Source organism: Stegostoma tigrinum, chromosome 15 (assembly GCF_030684315.1).
Source record: "Stegostoma tigrinum isolate sSteTig4 chromosome 15, sSteTig4.hap1, whole genome shotgun sequence".
Taxonomy (NCBI): domain Eukaryota; kingdom Metazoa; phylum Chordata; class Chondrichthyes; order Orectolobiformes; family Stegostomatidae; genus Stegostoma; species Stegostoma tigrinum.
The window spans coordinates 58,467,657-58,491,610 of record NC_081368.1 but is presented as its reverse complement, the minus strand read 5'-3'; the positions used below and the strand labels follow the sequence as shown (position 1 = coordinate 58,491,610).

At 38.4% G+C, this 23,954-nt stretch overlaps 1 protein-coding gene across 5 annotated transcripts in view; it reads right to left on the bottom strand.

The window, feature by feature from the left end:
- diaph2 (diaphanous-related formin 2) overlaps positions 1 to 23,954 on the bottom strand; it is a 632,555-nt gene that overhangs the window by 359,770 nt on the left and 248,831 nt on the right. For all 5 annotated transcript variants that reach the window (XM_059651484.1, XM_059651487.1, XM_059651485.1 and 2 more), the window contains 3 exons: positions 22,700 to 22,764; positions 19,354 to 19,458; positions 9,994 to 10,332 (listed from right to left, as the gene is read on the bottom strand). In XM_059651484.1, coding sequence (XP_059507467.1) covers positions 9,994 to 10,332; positions 19,354 to 19,458; positions 22,700 to 22,764 — 509 coding nt within the window. The remainder of the gene's footprint in view (positions 1 to 9,993; positions 10,333 to 19,353; positions 19,459 to 22,699; positions 22,765 to 23,954) is intronic.

Here is a 23,954-nt window from a genome sequence, read left to right as displayed (position 1 = left end):
CCAATGAGAAATTCTTGCATTTTCTTCCCAGTGATTATCACAAATTTACCAGCACTGGAAAATCATTGCCAAGATTTGTATGTGAGGTATCACTAAAAAATATTAATTTAAATTGTTGGGATTAAGACAGAAAGCAGAAAATTACAGGACAGCTAGCTTAATCTCTGTTTTTGGGGAAATGTTAAAAAAAATGTCATGAAGGAAGTCATAGCAGGGCACCTGGATACATTCAAGGGAATCAAGCAGAGATAACATGGTTTTGGAAAAAAAAATCACAATTAATGCATCTATTGGGAATTTTCTGAGGAAGTAACAGGTGGTGTAGATAGAAGTGAATTGGTGCATATGCTGTTGTGAAAAGGACAAAAGGAGCTACAAAGAAGCAATATATACACACACGTACATATGTTAGCTGGTTGGTCACAGATCTGCAAAGCAAAGTATACAATATTGAAGAATGTTGATTTTGGCAGGAAAAATAAAAAGGAAGCATATTGTTAAAATACTAAGATAGTCTAACAATGAGGTGCATAACAATTGGGAGTGTATGAATCACAAAAGGTTAGCATTCAGGATACTACGTGATTGGAAAAGCTAACAGAATGGTATAATTTATCGCAAGGGGGCTTGATTGCAAAAGGAGGAGGCTGTGCTTTAACTATATAGGAACTGAGACTGCATTGGAGGACTGTGCGCAATATTGGTTACCTTGTTTAAGGGAGGATGTAACTGTACTGGAAGCAATTCTGAGAAGTTTTATTAAACTAATACCTGGAATGGGTCGATTCTCTTATGAGGCAATGTCAGACAGGCCAGATTTTAAGAAGGTAAGTGGCAACATGATTGAATTATAAGATTCTGAGAGATTTTGACAGGTGAATATGAACATCATACTTCCTCTTCAGGGAGAAACAAGAATTCGGGGTCACTCCGAAAAATAATGAAGAACTGTAAATTTGAAATGGCGATGATGCATTTTGTTTTCTCTCAGACAGCCTTGCTTGTTTGGAACTCGCTTTCTGAAGGTGGTAGAAGCAGAATCCTTGACTGTTTTTAATGCAGAGGTGGATAGGTTCTTGCTAAGTAAGGGGATGAAAGGTTATCAAATGTTGGTAGAAATGAGGATACGAGGTTACAATATCAGATATGACCATACCGAATGATAGAGTTGGTTTGAAGTGCCAAATGGCCTACCCTTGTTTCTTTTTATACGGCATTTGGAATTTTGAGCCTACAACAGGTACAGGAGTGAAGAGAGATCTGGAAAGGGTCTCAATTTCTCATGCTTACCTGGAGGTCATGTTATGAAACCTGAGATACTTCAGTGAGCTGAGATTTCGCTAGAACTGGAGGAGGGAGACAATGCATCCACGTAAGCAAGCCTAAATGAGGATGGCTAAGGAGGTAACAGTGTAATCCCTCTAATGTGGAATCAGTGTATCAAGAGGCTCCAGGGGTTCAGTGTAATTTGAGCAAACAAGGGTAGAATTTATACAATTAATGGTAGGGCCCAGGGTAGTGTCGTGGAACAGAGGGACCTAGGGTGTAGGTACATCATTCCTTCAAGTTTGCATCACCTATAGACAGGAATGGTTAAAAAGGCATTTGGCATGCTTGCCTTCGTTGCTCAGTCCTTTGAGCATTGGAGTTGGGACAATATGTTGAGGTTGTACAGGACATTAGTGAGGCCTCTACTGGAACACTATCCACTTCTGATTGCCCAGCTACAGGAAGGATATTATCAAGTTAGAGACAGTTCAGAAAAGATTTACGAGGATGTTGCCAGGTATGGAAAGCTGGAGTTATAAAGAAACGTTGGATAGGCTGGGGCTATTTTTTCATTGGAGTGTAGAAGGTTGACACATGACCTGACACAAGTTTACAAAATAATGACAGACATAGATAGAGTTGATAGCAGTTGTCTTCTTCCCTAAAGTGGGGAATTTCAAGACTACAGGGCACATTTTTAAGGTGAGAGGGGAGGGATTTTGAAAAGACGTAAGGCTTTTTTTTTTTACACAGAGGGTGGTTTGTGTGTGGAATGAAATTCCTGAAGAAGTGGTGAATGCGGGTACAATTACAACATTTAAAAGACATTTGGATGGATACATGAATAGGAAAGGTTTGAAGGGATATGGGTCAGGAGCTTGCAATTGGGACTAGTTTATTTTGGATTGTGTTCGGCATGGACTGGTTGGACCGGAGGGTGTGTTTCTGTGCTGTATGTCACCGTGACTCTATGACTGCAATAATGCTTACCCCAGTAGCAAACAAACCAGTCTGATTTGCCTAGAATTCTGCAGTACGGAACTTGTTGGGGAATATACTTTTGCAGCTCACTCATTCCTCTTTTGCAGGTACCACACATTTCTGCGTGAAAGCCCAACACTCAACTTCCCTCTCTCACAGACATCACAGTCCAGCTCCACAGGTGATGTCATTCCCACACCCTGCACAAATTCAATTACTAGCACTGAAACCTGTTGACCTTTTTCTCTACGTTTCTGTCAGAAGTTAGCCCACTACTTGCAGCGGAGTAGACTCAGGTTTGTACCGGCTGAAATCCAAGAAGAAAACAATACTGAACTCACTTGTGGAACTTCAGAATGCAGATCACAATGCCATTTCTGTTGTCTTGAAACAGAATCTTCAAGCCTCCCTTCTTGGAAGAGTACCAAAGAACTGGTTTCAGCCTCAACCACAAAAAGAGAGTCAAATCCTTTGCCAACCAAATTACGTCCAGTTCTGGTCGATCCTTCCATCAAGACTGATTGAGAAATTCTCCCAAGTATGGAACACTTCCCTTACCTGGGAAGCTACCTCTCATTTAAGCCATGATATTGACAAGCATATTCAACATTGCAATGTGCGAGTGCTGTCTTCAACACTCAATGATAAGAGTCTTCAACGACAGTGACATCCATACTGATACCAACATCCTTGTGATTAAGGTAGTCATCGCTCCTTCTCTTCTATATGACTCTTAAACCCGGACTGCATACAGATGCTACCACAAGATCCTAGAGAAGTGCCATCAACGTTGTTTGAGACAGTTTTCCAGCTGGAAGGGCACGCACACTCACATCAGCATCCAATAGCACAAGCATCAAGGCCATGAACATCCAAATTCAACTCCACTGGACCAACCATGTGCTTAGTTGTGCCTGGCAAAGCAAATCCCTTCGCCCAGCTCAAGGAAGGCACTTGAAGAAAAGGAGGACAAAGGAAGCATTTCTGAAGGCTTTCCTCAAGAAATGTAACATAGATATTAACGCCAGGGAAATTCTTGTTCATAAGAAACCAACTTGTAAGAAGCTCCTGTATGAAGGGGCATAATTCTTCAGGAACACATGCCAGCAAGAAGTATGGAAAAGGAACTGGAGAAAGGAACATCAACTATGTCAAGGCCAAGGACCACTTCCACCTCCTAGAAACACCTGAATGCATGGTCAGAAAAGTGGCTCTAGGTTTGGGTTCTCAGCCACAAAATGACCACAGAACGCATGACCAAAAATACACAATGTCCTAAGTGGACAATGCTGCATGTGCCCAACTGATCTACTAGGAAGGACAATTTGATTCAGGCAGCTTTAAACAACAGTGACTCATAGTACCTTTGAAGTCCACATCAGCATAAAAAAGTCATTGGGTAACCTTAGGAGATATGACGAACATTTAACAGAACAGAGAAAATAAACTTAAAATAATTACTACAAGGTAGTAACATAAAAGAACAGAGACCGCTGGTTAAGATAAAATTTCCATCAAACACCAGAAATACGTATTTGTTCAGTGTGTGAAACAGCTAAAATAAGTTGATCGAAAGAATACTTGAAGCTTCTATAGAAAACAATCTGTTTAAGAAACTGCTAGAGTATTGATGACAAGATAAATCTGATATTCAGAAAAGATACAATCCAAATGCACCAAATGGCTTATTTGTTGAGTTCTATTTTGATTTAGCTTTGTAATAACATCCTGAAGAAGAAAATGATCAAATATATTGATGAGATTACCACTTTATTATCACGTCACTGTCAAATAGATTTTAAAAATGTACTTATCCTCACAATTTCAAAGTTTTCTTTGTTAGAGTTTTATGATGACAAACAAAATTTCTGATGTCATCAACTGCTGATATCAGCAGCGTGGGTTCAATTTCTATACCAGTTGAGGTCACCATGAAGGCTCCAGTTTCTCGCATGTTTGACACATGGTGACCCAACAGTTAACCTCACCACCAGTCATTTCTCTCTAATTGCAGCATAGACTGTGGTTCTCTGGGACCATGGCAATTTTCTCTTCACTGAGGTGAGGTAAAAAATACAGCCGGCATAATTTACAATTCTTCTCAAGTCACATTAGAAAAGATGTTCAATCTTGGAAATTAACAAATCACAAAGCAGTTTAATGAAACGATACATTTGTTAATATTAATACCCTTTTGGAACTTTGTTATCCCACAACTGCTTTTCATTAATATATCTTCATTGCATCCCTATTTCAAAAAGCAGTCATGCACATTTCAATATTTTCGTCAATGTAGTTACTTTCCAAGGTCAACGCAGGTTCTGGAATATATCTAAAGCACATATCTTTATAATATTAGAATGACAAGGCAGTAGCCAAAGGCGGTATGATTTTTCTCCCCAGTTAATTGACAGTCAGTCAAGGAGGAATCGTCATCAAAAACTGCCGCTCTCTAAAAAGCTCCTGTAACATTAAATTCAAATTCAACAAAACATGTAACATCTTGCTTTTACAACTTTAACACAAAGAAAATTGCCCAGATACAGCTCAGAGTTGTAAAAAAACAGAGAATGGACATGAAGCTAGAGAAAAATTAATCTGTAAATTGCGTAAATGGTGGGCTTAATTGAAATTTTATTAAGATACAGGTTTAAGTGGAATTGAATGCTGGGAAGTGACAGGTAAAACAATGCTCAAAAAGAGAGGGGTTTTAAGGAGCAAAGATTTTCGCAGCTAAAATATCCTTAAAGTCTTCTAAGCTAACAACCATAAAGTTTTGTGTATACAAAGATGATGTCATTCGGAAAAGACGTGTGGCAATCAAACAGCATTTGTATATAGATATCACATTCTGTCACATTTTTGCAGAAACATTGTGCATACAGTCAATAAAATTCCACATTTCACAAAATTAGATTTCTGAGCAAATATACTGGAGAATAATTCACAACTGGGGTAAGAAAAAAATGGACCCTCATGGTACTCGATTGGTCAGTTAAACACAAAGTTTCTTTTAAACTTCAAATTTAAAAACAGGGCACATGCAATCCACCAGTCAGTTTGAAAGTATTAGTCTTTCTTTATCTTGTTTATGCTTAGATTCCATCTGCAGCAAGAAAATTCCCTGCCTTCTTACATGCTCAATCTATATCTCGTAGGTAAAGATACTTTTACAAATAAAAGGTACTCTTCAAGACATAAAGGACTGAATTTTGCCACAAGTATACCAATGCCACAGAATGAATGAGAATGAAATACTGCTCAGTAATTTAGAAGAATAAATAATTGATTGTTTGGTGCAATCTTCTTGTAGATAGTTTCTTAAGGAGCCACTTTCAGGAAACACAATGTAATGATGGATAGTGTGTGGGCACTAGAAAGAGGGTGGTCAGTCAGATCAGGACAAGGGAAGGGAAGATATTAGCATCATTAGGCATGAAGGCATGTACCCCATGGGTGAAAGCAGAGAAATAAAGACAAAGATAGAGACATGGCACAAGCTGGAACCAACAGAAAAATCCTACAATCTAAAACTGTGAGATTTATCAGCAGGGAAACACTTCCACTTGAAAGTATTTGCATGGAGATGTGCAGAATGCAACCTGTGCATTCATTTGAAGATAACAACACATTTGTGGTCCAATCTCCAACTGTGTTCTCGCTTTCACGAACAGACAAGTTGTAGACACAGCCAGAGCCCCATGCACCTTTGACAAATTGCCAATGCCTGAGGAAAACAACAAATGATTGGAAGCTTAATGACCTTAATTGGCTTCTTACTGCTGGGTGGGTTGTCTCCCAGGATTGCAAATAGTCGTGGGGAAAAGCAGCTGGAGGCAGAACATCTGGAAGTCACATCAATGCACTTTTAAAATGTTCCTGGTTCCTCTGCATTTCAAGCTGCCTCCAGGGGTCTGGGAAAAATGTTTCCAGAACCATTCGATCTGAACATTACAATGTGCATCTACAGCAGTCAGTTACAAGCACAGATATGTCAATTCATTGTACAATTGTTGAGATCAAGCAAGATGGAGACATCAATACTCATGTGCAAGTGGTGCTCAACCAAACATGAAGATTCAAGCAGAACAGAAATTCCCCATCTCCACAGTGGCTCAGGAACTTAAGATGCCCGAAGCAATTGCCTCAATTTCAGCAAAGGAAATTACACACAATCAAATCTCAACAGAGATCTGATCTTTTAAGCTATAATGTATAATTAAAACAAAAATCTACTAACTAAAAGCTGGCAATCTAATGTTGTTAATTTCTCAATTTTATGAGATGTAACCCCATTTGTACTTCACCGATTTTCAGTAATCTCAGACAGAACTCGAAAATACACATTCCAGGAATGTTCAATTGTAAAATACTGATGGATTATCATTGATTTTCTTAAGTAACTCTGTCCAATAATGGTTATTCAAATTATTAGACAGCCCTGACTGCATCTATTCCTATTTATTAATTTTTGTATATCTGATATTTAACGAAGTTGTGTTCCATCAGTCACTGCTAACCTGTAGTGTGCAGCTTCTTGTCTGACTTCATCCTTTATTATTTGGCAAGGAAAGAGAATTCATGAGCTCATTAAATCATGGGATCCCAACTGACAGTCCATCAAGTAAGTACATTTTCACTCTTAAGTGGGAGATGCAAAGTAGCACAATGAGTAGACTTGGGTATCAATCACATTAAAACTGCATAATATAAATCCCTAAGTGGTTCCTTAATGATATTTTAACCAAAAGGTTACAAGTTTGACTGGTTTCATAGCATTATATATCACAAGAAACAGACATTTAACCCATCATGTCTGTGACAGCTCTTTACTACTGCTATCTAATTATTCCTATTCTTTTAACCTTTTCAAAGGTATTTGCCATTTTTAACAGACAATTTACCAAAGTCAAATGTTGTTACAAAGCAAAATAGTGTAGAAGCTGTAATGGGATGCTAGCAATAGCTTGGTCAAGATGGACTTTAAACATATGTTTAAAATGAGGAAATGGAGTCAGAAGTGCTGAATGAAAAAAATCCTACAAGTGGTACCTAGATATATAAAAGTAGTGTCACCAATAGAAAGTTCAGAGTCTGGGTTACTAGTGCAAAACAAAAATAGGGAAAAAGTGATACATTTCAAGCATTTAAGTATATAATTGTACATGTGAAACATTGGAGAAAAGGGATCAAAATACAAGTCAGGAAGTACAGGAATGCAAATGATAGAGATACAGCAGCAGAGTTTTAGGTGGGCTGACATTTTTGGAGAACATGATATTGCAATTGCAATAGTCAAGTCTGAAGGTGATCCATGTATGAAAGAATTTAACCAACAGATAGATTGAAGTAGTCACATTGGTAGATGAGTGGAAAAAATTACCAGGTATAAGCACTGAAGTCAAAATATCAGCTAGAGAATAACAAGTTTCCTACTGACTCAGGTTCTGACAATGTTTAGGGAAGGGATACCGTCAGTGGCAAAAATAAAACACTGGAAGAGATTATAAATGATCCGAAACTGAATGTCAGAAAATTAGTCCAACAGTAGATTAGCAACCGAAGAGTTAAAACAGAAAGAAGATTTGGTGCATACAGAACATAGAACATTGAACAATACATCGCAGAATAGGCCCTTCAGCTCTCGATGTTGCGCAGATCTGTGAACTAATCTAAGCCCAGCCCCCTACGCTGTCCATCATCATCCATATGCTTATCCAAGGACTGTTTAAATGCCCCTAATGTGGCTGAGTTAACTACACTGGCAGGCAGGGCGTTCCACGCCCTTACCACTGTCTGTGTAAAGAACCTGCCGCTGACATCTGTCTTACCCCTCAATTTGTAGCTATGCACCCTCGTACAAGCTGACATTATCATCTTCAGAAAAAGACTCTCACTGTCCACTCTAACTAATCCTCTAATAATCTTGTATATCTCTATTAAATGCCCTCTTAGCCTTCTTCTCTCCAATGAGAACAGACCTATGTCCCTCAGCCTTTCATGATAAGGCCTTCGCTCCAGACCAGGCAACAACCTGGTAAATCTCCTCTGCACCTTTTCCGATGCTTCCATATCCTTCCTGTAATGGGGCAACCAGAATTGCACGCAATATTCCAAGTGAAGCCGCACTAGCATTTTGTACAGTTGCAGCATGACATCATGGCTCCGGAACTCAATCCCTCTACCAATAAAACCTAACACACCATAAGCCTTCTTAACAGAACTATCAGTCTGGGTGGCAACTTTCAGGGATCTACGTACATAGACACCAAGATCCCTCTGCACATCCACACTACAAGAATCTTTCCATTGACCCAGTACTCTGCCTTCCTATTATTCTTCCCAAAGTGAATCACCTCACAGTTATCCACACTGAACTCCATTTGCCACCTTTCAGCCCAATTCTGCAGTTTATCCAAGTGTCCCTGCAACTTGCAACATTCTTCCACACTGTCCACCACTCCACCGACTTTGTCATTTGCAAACTTACTAACACATCCACCTATGCCTGTGTCTAAGTCATTTATAAAAATGACAAAAAACAGTGGTCCCAAAACAGATCCTTGAAGCACACCACTAGTAACCGGACTCCAGGCTGAATATTTTCCATCAACCACCACTCGTTGCCTTCTTACATAAAGCCAGTTTCTAATCCAAACCGCTAAATCTCCCTCAATCCCGTGCTTCCTTATTTTCTCCAATAGGCTACCATGTAGAACCTTATCAAAGGCTTTACTGAAGTCCATGTACACCACGTCAACTGCCCTACCCTCATCCACATGCTTGGTCACCTTATAGGTATCCTGGAGTCACAGTTTCAAAAAATATAAGCAAGGCCTTGATCAGGGCAATTTTGATGTTGCAGCAGAGAAACCTGGCTAAAGAAATTCAAACAGGAATTTGTGGGAAAGCTAAGTTAGGATTTTGTTTGGAGTTGGGTGGTGGTTAACAACATACATTTCATTGGAATGATTTTTGAGGAGATGGAAATAAGTGGTGATTTTGAAAAGGAGATGGACTGCCTGAAGAAAATTAACCAAAAAATTTTCAATGACTTGAGTTCCCAAAAAGTAACTTTGGTGAAGTGTTTAACTGGGATGAGTTTGAGGGATTAAGAGTTTAAACATACATTAAAAAGCAAGGAGATTATGGTCAGGATAAGAACAAGTTATGTGGCAAGCAGTGACTTGCCAGTAAGGGGAAAGGTTATGATGCAATGCAGCCGAAATGGCTTCAATTCTGTAGGCAATGAAATCAATTGGCTTCTCATGATAGATACCTGATGGAGGCAAGATAATAAAGATTTCACAGGCAATGCAGATATTAAAGGTAGAATTGGGGATTGTTTTTGTATCTTATTTTTGGGGGCTACAAGCCTAGAATAATGACATCAGAATCATAAGGCAGAGGAATAGTGGTAGATTCAAATAGAGACAAGGGCGAGTTCATTTCATTAAGGGGAGTGGGAGGTGCAAGGCTGAACGACAGAACAAACGGGAAGAAATCTGAACATTTGAACATAGTGGAAATGTCTGCTTATTCCTTCAACTGTTGTTTGAACATTTAAATTACATATCTAGGCTGCTCTGATTTTGTAATGTGCAATTTTAAGCAGACATTTCCTTGAAAGAAAATCTACCCAGAGCAGTCATCTTTCAGGCTGGCTGTTAGTATAAGCTAAAACATCAAATGATACAATATTTGACACTAGAAGAAATACATTTTCATTTAACAAAAGCTCACCTGAGACCAGTTGGCTCTTCGCATCGGAGCTTCTGGATTGTATTGTTTCTTAGGCTGTAGTCCATATGGTAGTGCTGCAGGAGCCTGCGAGCGAAGGGCTAGTCCCCCGAAGGGTGGAGGAGGAGGAGCAGGGCCCCCAAATGGTGGCGGTGGCGGTGGTGGTGGCGGTGCTATGCCTGGGCCACCAGGAAGTGGTGGTGGTGGAGGTGGAGGGGGAGGGGGAGGACCAACGCCCCCTGGAAGGGGTGGTGGTGCTGGAATTCCACCAGGGGGAGGTGGCGGTGGCGGTGGCGGTGGTCCAGGTGAAGGCACATTAGAAGGCACAGGTGTTGTTTTCCGCTGTGTAAAAATAATTGAAAAAATTACGACATGAAAAATACGTATAAACTTACAAGTAAAATTTTCAAAAGATATTCATAGCTCAGGTGAATTTTTGAAATATAGGATGAATAGATACATCACGAATCAATTATCTATTCAAAGACAGAATAACTGCACATATATTAATTATAAAGAGATTTTAAACATTAAATGTAACAATCAGCTGCAAATGGTTGATAAGCAAAGATAATGTCGGTTGTTTTCAAAATCTTAATTAAGAACTGTACTCATTAACTCAATGTATTTAAACTCTTAATCCCTCAAACCCATGCCAGTTAAACACTTAAGCACCAAAGTGCTATCCCATTTATGCATTTTAGCATTCAACAGGTTTATTCGACTTAAAACAGTAAGTTTGTCTCTCTTTCCACAGATGGTGCCAGATTTAAGCATCGCCTGCATTTTCTCTTATTCCAGATATTCATCACTATGTTGATTTTATTTGGGCCTATTCTGTGGTTAGCTAGATCACCTACAGTATAACATCCCAGAACTTATCTCCCATTCTGCGTCTGAAATAAGCAAAGTCAAGAAACAAGTCAAGAGACCATTATAATTGGTCTCCAAGCCACAGTTTAGGGCATGGGATAATCAGCCCTGAAGCAAAGATCCAAAATCAATGCCCAGCAGTCCAAACAGTGGAAATGCATATGGACATTGAACAGAGAACTGGGTTCAGCCTTGATGGCTGGACTGCAGATGAAAATAAAATTAGACTCAACTACAAGGTCTGTAGTGGTTGAATAGCTTACCAACATGCATTGCCCAGCCAAGTTATCTCACAGTATCAAGACGGACGTTTAACAGATAAATACTGTATATCCATATCTCTGGCTAGCTCAATGGTGATATTGCTCCCATAGTCAATTAAGTTTGACTTTGTCTTTCTGGACCTAACTTCAAGGTAAATGAAAATATTATGACACTTCAGTAGTTCTACTCTGAATTAGACCCCCATGGTGTAGAAAACTGATGTACCTTTTAGCACATCACAAATTCATTTGGTCTAAAAGATAGCAATTTGGCTGCTTTTGTACGTATTCCATTCACACAGTGTGTAATTTATTTCATCAAGTGCAAGAGAGGAGGATTCAGTTAAAGGCAATCGAGTACAATATGAAGTGTTTCTCTAATTAATTTTTAAAGGATCTCCCAAGGGCACTAGAAAGCTTGAAATATTATTTGTCAGTTCAGGTATCATGTATTTGATAAGGATAAAAAAAACCATACATAGACATTGATTGATTGTAGCAGAGGTCAACACTGGTGCAAGTTAATCTTGCATAGCTGCTTTTAAAGGTATTCTGCTCTTAACACACAGTACCAAGGGTGTTCGTTTACAATCCCGATTAATATATTGTACCTCTTAGCAAGTATTTCTATTGCAAACCAGCAACGGTACTTTTAATCAAATATAGACAATCCAAAAGCAACCAATTATGAACGAGTATAGAAACATAAAAGCATAGAACAGTATGGCACAGCAGAGGCCCTTCAGCCCACAACATTGTGCCAACTAATTATCCTACTCTGCATACCCTACATTTTACTATCATTCACGTGCCTGTCCAAGAGTCGCTTAAATATCTCGAATGTATCTGGCTCCAGTGCCACCACCGGCAGCACATGCCACACATTCACCACTCTCTGTGTAAAGAACCTACCTCTGACAACTCCCCTACATTTTCCTCCAATCACCCTAAAATTATGCCCCCTTACAATGGTCATTTCTCCCCTGGGAAAAAGTCTCTGGCTATCCACTCTAACTATGTCTCTCTCATCATCTTGTACATCTCTATCAAGTCAACCCTCATCTTTCTTCACTCCAATGAGAAAAGCCCTAGTTTCCTCAACCTTTCCTCATAAGGCCAGCTTTCCAATTCAGGCGGCATCCTAGTAAATTTCCTCTGTACCCTCTCTAAAGCTTCCATATCCTTCCTATAATGAGGCAAATAGAACTGACCACAATATTCCAAGTTTGGTCTAACCATGCTTTTATAGTAGCATAACCTCGCAGCTCTTAAACTCAATTCCCTGGCGAATGAGAGACAACACACTATACGCCTTCTTAACAACCCTATCAATTTGGGTAACAACTTTAAGGAACCTGTGAACGTGAACTCCAAGATCCCTCTGTTCCTCCACACTGCCAAAAATCAGGCATTAACCCTTTATTCTGCATTCAAATTCAAATGAATCACTTGACACTTATTTATCCAGGTTGAATCCCATCTGCCACTTCTTTGCCCAGCTCTGCATCCTGTCAACCTATAACAGCCCTCCACACTGTCCACAACTCCACCAACTTTTGTGTCATCGGCAAACTTACTAACCCATGCTTCCACTTCCTCATCCAAGCCATTTATAAACATCACAAAGAGGAGAGGCCCCTTAACAGATCCCTGCGGAACACCACTGGTCACCAAGCTGCAAGATGAATTCTTTCCATCTACTACCACTCTCTGTCTTCTACTGGATAGCCAATTCTGTATCCAATTGCCAAATTTCCCTGAATACCATGCCTCCTTACTTTCTGAATGAGCCTACCATGGGGAAGCTGATCAAATATCTTGCTAAAATCTATATATACCACATTCACCGCTCAACCTTCATCTATGTGTTTTGTCATATCCTGAAAGAATTCAATAAGGCTTGTGTGCTTGACCTGCCCCTCACAAAGCCATGCTGAGTATTTCTAATCAAACTACGCTTGTCCAATTATAAATACTATCTCTCAGAATCCTCTCCAATAATTTGCCCACCACAGAAGACAGACTGATGGGTTCTTAATTCCCAGGATTATCCCTATTCCTTTCTTGAACAACGGAAAAACATTTGCCACCTTCCAATCATCTCGTGCTACTCCAGTGGACAGCGAGTACGTAAAGAACATCGCCGAAGACGCTGCAATCTCTTCCCTCGCTTCCCGTAAAATATTGGGTATATCCCATCTAGCCCAGGGGACTTACCTATCTTCACGTTTTTTCAAAATTTCTAGCACGTCCTCCTTCCTAACATCAACCTGTTCGAGCATATCAGCCTGTTTCACTCTGTCCTCACAAACATCAAGGTCCCTTTCACTGGTTTGACATATGTAATGCCTTTCTGAAATGTGGCATCAGGCTGGGAGATGGATGAATAAATCTTAGCAATCCTTGCATTATGTAGTTAAGGGGATCAAGAGGCCAGAAATCTAGGTAAAGCATTAAAAATATTACAACCATGTATCTAATCAATAGAAATAGTCCCTTTGTCTTGAACCAAACATAATTAGAATTTCATATTCAATCACTGGTTTAACACAAAAGATGCTTATCAATACTATTATTTCCACTATTAGACATTTTTGGGTTTTTTATTTCCTTTTTTGCATAAAATGTTCCACTGACATTACTCGTTTTATCAACAATGGTTAAAAAAACTAACATATCCATATTTGTTTTAAGTCCTACGTACGTTTAATTATGTCCAATGCAATAAGCAAATTTAAAACATTCATTAAAAAAAGTATTAAAAATACATCATTAGAATTTAAACATAAAATTTATTCATTCAAAACCGAAGGTGCCAGAAAGTAAAAAGACCACCCACGGTGGTCTGAAGAACTTTTCTTTCATGCCTTCATTTTCATCTCTCCTTTCCTTTACCTGAACCAAAATTAATCGAAAAGGAGCAGATCATTTCGCCCCTCAAAGCTGCTCCACTGTTCATTTATATGCTAGATGACGTGTCACAACTTCACTAACCTGTCTTTGCTCCACATCTGTTGATACCTCCAACTCAATAAAAAAATTACAGTTGTGACTACTGAATTCCCATTTTATCCTATTTTTTGTGTAAAAGATTGTTTCTTGATTTCACTCTGGAGTGGCCTAGTTCTAATCTTAAGGCTGTATCGTTATCTTTCCTGGACCTTTGGCAGCAGTTGGCATCATTGCAGCACATCTGCAAGGCTGGGAGCTTCAAAAATGACTTCATGTATGCAGTCAGTATCACAACTTGAGGAAATGCAGGTAGGAAATGGATGACTTCTAAGCACTCAAGGAAAGCCAGACAGGTACTGGGGGAAATCCCTTGAGTGCATCTCACTCTCCAGCCATGATACCTTTCTGAATACCGCTAACAGTCATGGTTCTACAGTGGTTGCAGCCAGAGCCAAGTTAATGGCTAGTTTAGTTGCACTGGTAAGGATGGAGTAGAGGCAGGAGAAGATTAGAAAATTGGAAAATAAACAGTGGAGAAATTGACAAGGGAATGTTCAGGTATTTCTGCGGCTGTGTCATCAGTCCAGAATGGTACGTTGCCTCCTAGTGAATGGTCAAGAATATCATTGAACAGCTGCAGTACATTCTGAGAGGGGGAGGTAAACAACCAGGGTCCATGGCCTCGTGGGTTTACTGCTAGACTATTAATACAGTGACCAAGGTAATGTTATGAGAAGCCAAGTTCAAATCCTGCCACAGTTGATGCTGCAATTTGAATTCAATTAAAAAGAAACAAAATCTGGAATTAAGAGTCTAATAACAAAATTAAAACTAAAGTGAAACAGGCTTAAGGAGCTGAACTGCCTACTCCTGTTCCTATGTTCGATGCTCTTATCATATATGACACCAGTAGAAAGAAGGATGATGCCCTGCAGGTATAGTTCATGGAATTAGGAAACAAAAAAGCAGAACTTTGAAGGCAATAAAACTAGGATTACTCTGGGAACCACATGCTAATAAATGTAGAAATAAGAGTCAAAACTAAACTGACCACCACAGATTACATGGACTACAATTTTGCAGATTGCCGCAGTATCATTGGCCACTCTACATCTGTGAGGGGTATTCTTGATTTCTTCAATTGTGCATTCAAGAAGCTCAGTTAAATGTTACCAAACCGAAATCACATTAACCAACAATGTCTGGTCCAGATCCCACTACCTTGCACAGTCCATGTACCCAAAAATCTTCAGGTCAAATATAAGCTTGTTCAGACACATTGACAAAGCTCACGACATGTGGGGACATCATTATCAAACTGACTGACAGCCAAGTGAACTTAGGCTGTTGTTAAAAGTTTCAGATAACAAGCTTCTCAGCCAAGTTAAAATCCAAGCAATAAGGGAACAGTAGAAACAAGGATACAAAGTTGGTGATGGGTAACAGAGAGTAGTGGTGCACTGTTGTTTTTCAGTATGAGGAATGCTATTTGGTGAGGTTATCCATGAGTCAGTTTTAGGACCGGGTGCACAATGCACAATTTTAAAAATTTTGGATGACATACAAATTGCAGACTGTGAGGAAGCTCGTGACAAATTTCTAAAGGGAATATGCTGAGAGAATTGGTAGGTAATTGGCAAATGGGATTTAATGCAGGCAAGTTTGAAATGATTAATTTTGATAGCAGGAAGAGGGAGAAGCAATTTAATGAAGAAAATAATTCTAAATGTGTTATGGAGTGCACAGACAACTGTCATTTCAAGTTCTGGACAGATTAAATGAAGAGAAACTGTTTCTTTTGGCACAAGGGTCAAGAACAAGACACAGCAATATAAAGTGAATTGTAAAAGAAACAGAGGCAACATGCGGAAAACCTCATACATTGTGAATGGTTAGGATCAGATGATACTGTTAGACTGCAAGGTGGAGCTGATTCTGTCAAGGCTTCCAAAAGATAAACAGAAAATGGTCCAAAGAGAGGAACATATAGGGCTAAGGGGAAAAGGCAGGGGAGCCAAATCCAGAAGTTGCATTTGTCAGGCTCAGGATGGAGACGTCCATCAGGGTGCAGGATGGTGGGAGGAAAACAGGCAGCCTCAAAAGAGTGGTGGCGCAGATGGGGGTTGCAACGTAGGTGTGTAGGTACAGGGAGACATAACGAAGAGTGGGCAGTTTTAAATGAGTCAACTGGGATCCAAGGAAACTGAAAATCTGAGGAAATTAATTCCTTTCAAGTGAATGTCGAATCTCTGGTAGAAAGTTGCATAAGTTTTAGCGTTACGGTAGAATGTATTATATTCTGTTATACCGAATGTTAAGGAAATCTGAGATTAAGATCTGAGATGCAGTAAAAAGGTTAATAACTGTTTGGCTAAAATATTCCAGCTTTGTACATAAATGATGGAAACACATTAGCTCTAACCTTTTCAATCTATGGAATGTGTGTTTAAGGTGATGGTGTGTTTTTCATATAGAATTACGTCAGTTATGTTTTCAACTTTTAGTGTGAAATTAAGCCAGTTGTTTTGTACCAATTTAAACAATGTTTCATCAAGGAAATTTAATATTCTCTATAAGTGTTGTAATTTGAATTTTAATACACAATTGATTATTACTGAAAATATAGATAATTCTTTAATCTGTTTCTTTGCAAGCCCATTTAACCTACATGTCAACACAAATACAGAACATACCCAAGAAGTTATTTAGCCAAAATTAAAAAGTATCCCCAAAAATTAGGATGTTGTCTTCTGGAAAATATTTTGCCCATGAACATTTAAAACTCCCAAATCTCTTTCTTCATTTGAGTAGTTTATTTTTACAATTAGACGTTAGTTTGGCCTGTTACTCAATGTATAATAATTCACACATAAATGACACTTGAGACTGTCACTCGTTTAAGTACTGTAATCTCCTTCCCATTGCCTCATACCACCTCATATAGTGATAGCATTTATATGTTTGGATATGTTTTTGCTTTTTCAAAATACAGATACATAAAATGCAAACACCAATCGGAGAAAAGAAGGCAACGCTCATAAGAAAAACATCAGTTTCTTACACTTTCAGATATGTTTCTTATTCAAAGTCTCTATTTTAACAATATTCCTCCCAATGTCAATTTTACCAATCTGATATATTGAATTTCCTCACATATTCCTGAAAAAACTTCATGTACCAAATCTGTCGATGCCCCCTCAGCGATTCCTCCAACAACACTAGCAAGTTAGTTGGGTTTGATCTATCTTTCATGAAACGTGCTGAGTGCACTTACATTATTCCTGATTGTAGATTTGTCTAATTTTTGCAACATGTCATGCAAGTTGCTAGTCTGTATTTAAACTATGCTGCATTTTTTTGAGCAACAGGTTAATCCTGTAGCCAGTTTCTAGTACATGCTTAAACATTTTTTTTTGAAACAGCATTAATGGAAAACAATATTATCTGGCTAATTATAATGACATAATAATCCTATTATTCTATCATTAGACAGTTTCTCCTCGCATTTATCTTTCGTATATCACTGGCATTGCATTTTCCTCCACTGAAGAAGAATTTAAATATTATTGCAATTTTTACTATTCATATTTTCTATCACTCAGCATCACATTAATTAGACCCACCTGTTCTTGGCAATTTTTAAAGTGTACTTATGAACCAACTTTGTTTACACCCATGGTACTAGCTGCAGATCTTTATCCCTGTATTTGCATTAATTGTTTTGCGAATCTTTTGTTGCTTTGTCTGGCCAGTCCTCACTCATGGGCTGCCTTTCATGGTTATTTAAACACTTTCCAATTGATTTATAACTGGTCCAAGCTATTCTCATGAACCAAGGTTATATATCACTTCAGAAACATCCTTTGCCTTTCAATAAAATGCAATTGTTTTATAAACCACCTTCACGAATACATTTGGCAGATTTACCAATAATATTTTTTCTTACTAATTGCAATAAATTTCTTTCTTATTTATTGAAAATTAATCTCATTCTAAACTCAAGACCAAAGTCTGTGACCCTCTTTTCGATGAAACATCTGAACCTAGCAACCATGTGGCACCATAGATTTCTCAAGCACTGTTCCCCAAAGACTCACAGGAAGCTAATCCTGTTGTTTGAAAAGTCCTCTGCTGTGCTGAAGCTTGCTGAGAATCATGTGATCTCATGGTGCACTCTCCATGGGCAATTATACCATATTCTTTGGCAAAACCTTTGGATGGAAAGAGAAATCCACTGTCGAACTAAATTCAGGAATTTAGAAATTACCTGACTGGAAAAGAGAACAAGTTAGCTGTCCAAAAAAAGTTGAAAAACGCCTTTGGACTGGTTCCTGGCGCACACTTAAGTAACAAAGTAAACATAGAGAGACATTTTCAGTTATTTGCTAAGTTAAACGGGTGATTTTTTATTTTGTAATTCACAGTGCATGCTTCTGACTGAATAGTGTTTAGACAATGTCACTTTTAGTATACCATCACACAAATCCTAGAATCTTGTAATCCTGTTGAAGGACCTTTTCAATCGGTCTCTCAAATTCACTTATTTTGAAAGGTTTTGGTCACTGCAGTGATGTCACTATATTCTGCTCAGACTATTTTTCCACAGAGGTTGAAGAAATTATGAATTTTGATTGCATATTAATTTCATTATTCTGCTATGCAATTCATGTCACCGAAGTTTCTTAGAAAGCAACTTCCAGACCAGGAACTATATCAGATCAAAGGACAAGAACAGCAGAGATAAGGGAACCTCACTACTGGCAAGTTTCCCTCCAAGCCCCTCAGCACTCGAACTTGGAAATATTCAAGGACAATTATGATTTGATTTCATTTATTATTTTCACATGTAGCTAATTTTAATGAAAAGTTTTGTTTTGCAGGCAGTACAGGCAGATCATAGAAAGCAAGGACAGATCATAGGCTGCTTAGACAGAACAAGGCATGCCAGGTTATGATTGCACAGGAGGTCCACAGAAACAAGGTCAACATTAGATTTGAAATTAGTCTGATAACTGCAGGCAAGAAGCTGTTCTTGAGCCTGTTGGTACGGCTGTTCAAGCTTGATTGGCCAAAGATTGTTGCCAAACTGTTAATACTCAGATCCCGTGAACTGATTGAAATAAAAATCATCACTGTGGCATGAACTGAAAACAAAATTATTACATGGTTGCCTAAAAAAAGTAAAATTTATTCTCTATACTTTCCGTTCTTGTTTACAATATCTAAATATTCTCATGTAAGCTTATAGAAATTGTATGAAGCATCTATTTATTACCTCTGCTTCCAGCTGATGGAGTTTTGTTTCAAGCTCTTTGATTTTTTCATCTTTCTTTTGATTTTCAGCCTGTGCCTCCTGTCGAGCTGTAAATTCTTCATCAAACTGAAACAAATACCAGTAAAGCCTTCAAGGTACGCTCAGTTTAATGGCAACATTTACTTCTATGTACCGATATACACATACATATATGTATATGAGATAAACTTATCACTTAGTAAGTAAAACAGTTTGCTTTATTTTTCACATTCCAAGCCACACTTTTGGCAGTCTACTCTTTGTTTCTATTCAACTTAATTAATTTTATCATTGATAATTCCGAACAAACAATTCCCTCCATTAGCAACTGGATATTTGCAGAAAATCATTCTTGATTGAAAGGAAGGAGGACCAAAACACAGTGCAATCCAAAAATAAGCATTGCAAATAGCAGAACTCTAGCTGCCAAGCTCTGTAAACATCAATTTTAAGTGAAAATCAGCCAATAAAGCTTTGGGTAGAGATTTGTCATTTTGGTTTGCAAGTAATACAATCATATTGAATCACAAGGGCATTTGCACCACCTACAAAACAACTAAATCACCTAACTTGTACAATGAACAGGTTAAGATCACAGTAAATCAAATAACGGTGAGAAAGTTTCAATGTCCAGATTGTTGTTTCCCCAGGATAGACAGGAGTTGCACATCAGGCCCCCTATGGAATCCCCAATATAACAGTCTCCAAAGGAAAGGCCAGGAGGTTTCAGATTTCAAAGGGAAACTTCTGAAGCCTTCCAAAAATATCCATTTAAAACAGAGAATTCTGCTGGAGTTAATAGTTATGCATGAAAATTTAGAAGATTAAAACCCAAATGAAACTCCTGGGTAACTATTAAACTGATCCCTCAACCTACCAAACACACTCCCAACAACACCTCTCCTCCAGACCTCATATTACACAGGCTTGGATCCAACACATCATCTCATCTCCCAGGTGCAGCAATACCCTTCCGACACCTTCAAACCTGGTATCTACCCTCACACACTTCTGGAACTGACAACACCCCACCTCCCCTCCAAGACCTGATGCAACACCTCTTTCTGTTACCAGGGCGTGACTCACCACTCCCTCTCTGCAGCAAGACTGGACACCCACCTCTTTCCCCAGGGTCCAAATACATACTCCCACTATCCCTATCTCCCCTTTGGGAGTCAACTTCCTCATTCACCCACCCCAACAGGCCTAATTCACTAAAAATGCAACAACACTGGGTACGCTACCCAACTGACAACATAACCCCATATTAATCTTACAAATTATATGCCCATCAACCTGCTCAGAGATGTTATTACATACTCTCGAGCAGGTGACTAAACCCAAGTCTGTCCTAGAGGTAGGGAGACCTACATGCAACAGAAGGGCACCTCATACTTATCTTACATGCTTAGCCTTTCAGTGGAGCACTCCTAAGTGGCTGTCTGTATAACTGGGCATTTAAATCAAAGATTATGGCAACAACTGCGACAAGAGGGCCTGGTTGGCCTTTCCAAACTATCCTGCACAAGGGCGCACTTGCAGTTAAGGTACACTCTGCATTCCTGAAGGAAAAGTCTGCCAGAAATAGGAAGCTCCATTTTTATGGGAAGATATTGGAGCACAGTGGCAATCTGACTGAGATTGCTTGGAGAATCCAGCCCAATGTGATTGAAGCTAATGTGAAATTCCATTCCACTTGAAAAATTAAACAAATGTAAAAATCAGCGGAAACTTCATTCAAAAAGCTCAACATTTCCCGTTTTACCCACAGTTATGTCATGAAGTGCTCCTAAATTAGAAAAAAATCTCTATACTCAAACTGACACGGGAAGTCTATTTCAAGACAATTAAAAAGCAAGTCCTCAAGGCACTCCTTTTTGGCCCCTGTAATGAGATCACGATTCATCTCAATTCAATCTGCAACAGGACGCAAGTGTGGAGGCATTTTACTTCATGCATTCTACAATCAACATGCTGTAGAAACTCAAAATTGGAATCACTCAAACACTATTTAAAAGAGTAACATAAGAATGAAAGATTTGTACAATAGAATGGTACATTTTTAGGTGCTGCATTACATAAAGGAAAAGACATGAAAGCTGGAGTGTGCACAAAATAGATTCACCCAGAATGATCTCCGGGATTAGAAATTTATAAGCAGAAACTTCACAAAGTGGAACTACTTCCATTGGCTCCAAAATATTAACACGATATTTTAGAGAAGAATTTTAAAGTCATAAGGCTTTCCTTGTGCAAATCAAGAATAATAATTCCTTCCTTTTGAAGTGTTAACGATGAAGAGGAATATACAACTTCACTACAAGAGGGAGGCGAGACATTAGGAGGAATTTCTTCATAGAGGGGCTTTTTGGAGCATAGACTGCTTTGTCAGAAGTATGGCTGTGGAGGAGATCACAACATTCCACCGTGTAAGGGAAGATTGGATAAATATTTTAAGTAGAGAAAGGCAGGGAGACAGCAAGGTGTCAGTACAATTTTACATTGCTTCAGCAAAGAACTGGGATAGACATGACGGATCTAAAGGATCATCTATCCTCAAAACATTATGCTTTCTTCATGGATGCATCAAATATTCTTCCTACTCCTTCAACTTTAAGCTATCCTAGCATTAGCCTCTCAATAACAAAAAAAAAGAACTTGCTGGATGGAACACATCAGTCATATTATTGGCAGAGCTGTGTTTCCTCATGCTTGGATTTAGACGTATACCCGAGATTTTTCTCCATCCTGCTCGTTCCAAACCAAACTCAACTAGCAGTTCACAGTAATGAATAAATCTAAATATATATTTGAATGAAGAAATTTTAGACAGTGGTGGCAATACAGCAGGAATATATAATTAAACAGATAAGTCCCTGATGATGGATAGAAAAGTGCAAGGGACAAATACCTTTCTTCTTTGTTTAAAACTGGACTGACTCCTAAAGACTTAGGAAAGAATATACAACTCTGCAAAAAGCTATCATTCTTGTAATTGTACAATACAGAAGGAAAGAGACAGGATTATGAAATTAAATCATTTCTTGTAGAGTTTCTACTTTCTAATATCTTTTTGTAGTGCTGAAACTATTCCCCTCAAACTGGAGACTCTAAATTTGTTTAAATGGCACTCAGAACATTCTGATATATAAGCAATGCTGATATCTGTAATATGGTACAAATTGTGGCTTGATCATATTAACATAACATGAATTTGAAATAAAAGCCCCCACCTGCTTCACACTCAATGGCCTGCACCAAAAATGCACTTTTTTTTACAATAATAAATTTAGTAAATTATGGCTTCAAGTTTTTTTTTGGTACCTACCTTTTTGGAAAATTCTAATGCCTTTTTTTCACTTTCTTCTACTTTTGCTTTGTCAACACACTGATCTGTTGAGATAGACCAATTGATTTTGTGTTCCAACTTTTCTTGCATCTTACAAGAAAAAAACTGCATTTGAACTGAACTTCATTAGAACAAAGAAAATTCTGTTCGACAGCCAATATTTGTGCAAAGGTTATACATAAACCTTCAGAATACACCAAATAAAAACAGCTCACCCACCTGCTAGGGAGTTTTGTTACCAGAGCTATAAAAAATATTTACTATCGTGGGATGACAAACTCAACATAATGCAAAGACAGTAATAACACGGCATCAATGAATGTTGTTCTGAAATTTTGCTAATCCCAGGTTATTCAAGTCTTTGCTGTTGTACAACTTGTCATTTAATAGTGAGAATAATTTTTAGGAAATCCACTTAATGTTCCTGGAAACCTCCATAAAAAAGTTCAGGATCTAATTGTGTGATGTAGCATTAGAAATCATAATACTTCTTTCTTAAAAACTTCGTTAATGCACACATATTTCAACTAAGGAACTTGCAAAATTGAATCTGAATAAAATAACATAGTTAATAAAACATCTTGCAGCTAATTTCACAATTTATTCCAAATTTCTGCATTAGTCATTCTCTCATTTCATTGGATTTGAATAAAGCAGTTTTGAATGCTTTCCACTATCTTACCATTTGTACTTTCTGACATTATCTGAATGATAGTTAGAATAAGCAAGAACTTGCTCATTCTAAACTGTGACTGTGTATGGACATCCACAAAAAAACTCAACTTATTGGGTTAAATTTTTATCCAACAATTAACAAAGAATATCTGGCGGATTTTCTGAGAAGTAACAATCACAGATTGCTACTCTGCATGTTTTGTTTTACAAAACTGAATCATCTGCAGATCTGACAGAAGGTTCCGATTAGGGTTTCTTCAGGAGTGTATTCGAGGCTAAGTAGTTATGCAGTAGGGTGTCAAACAGGTGAAGTGGAAGGCAGAATTTTGTCTAACATTTTTTTATTTCTTTGTGTGGACCGCTGAGGTCCATGTGAAATAGTGACTTCCAGAACCAGAAGTTACTGGTGCAATCTGTGTTGACACACTGACCATCATGTGTGGTACATCAGAGCATCTGCGTGTGAGCTCAGATGGAATATGAGTGTCAGGATGCAAGATGGCAACTGGGCCTGATATGCAACTGATTGCTGAAACATCAGGTATAAAGATCCATCAAT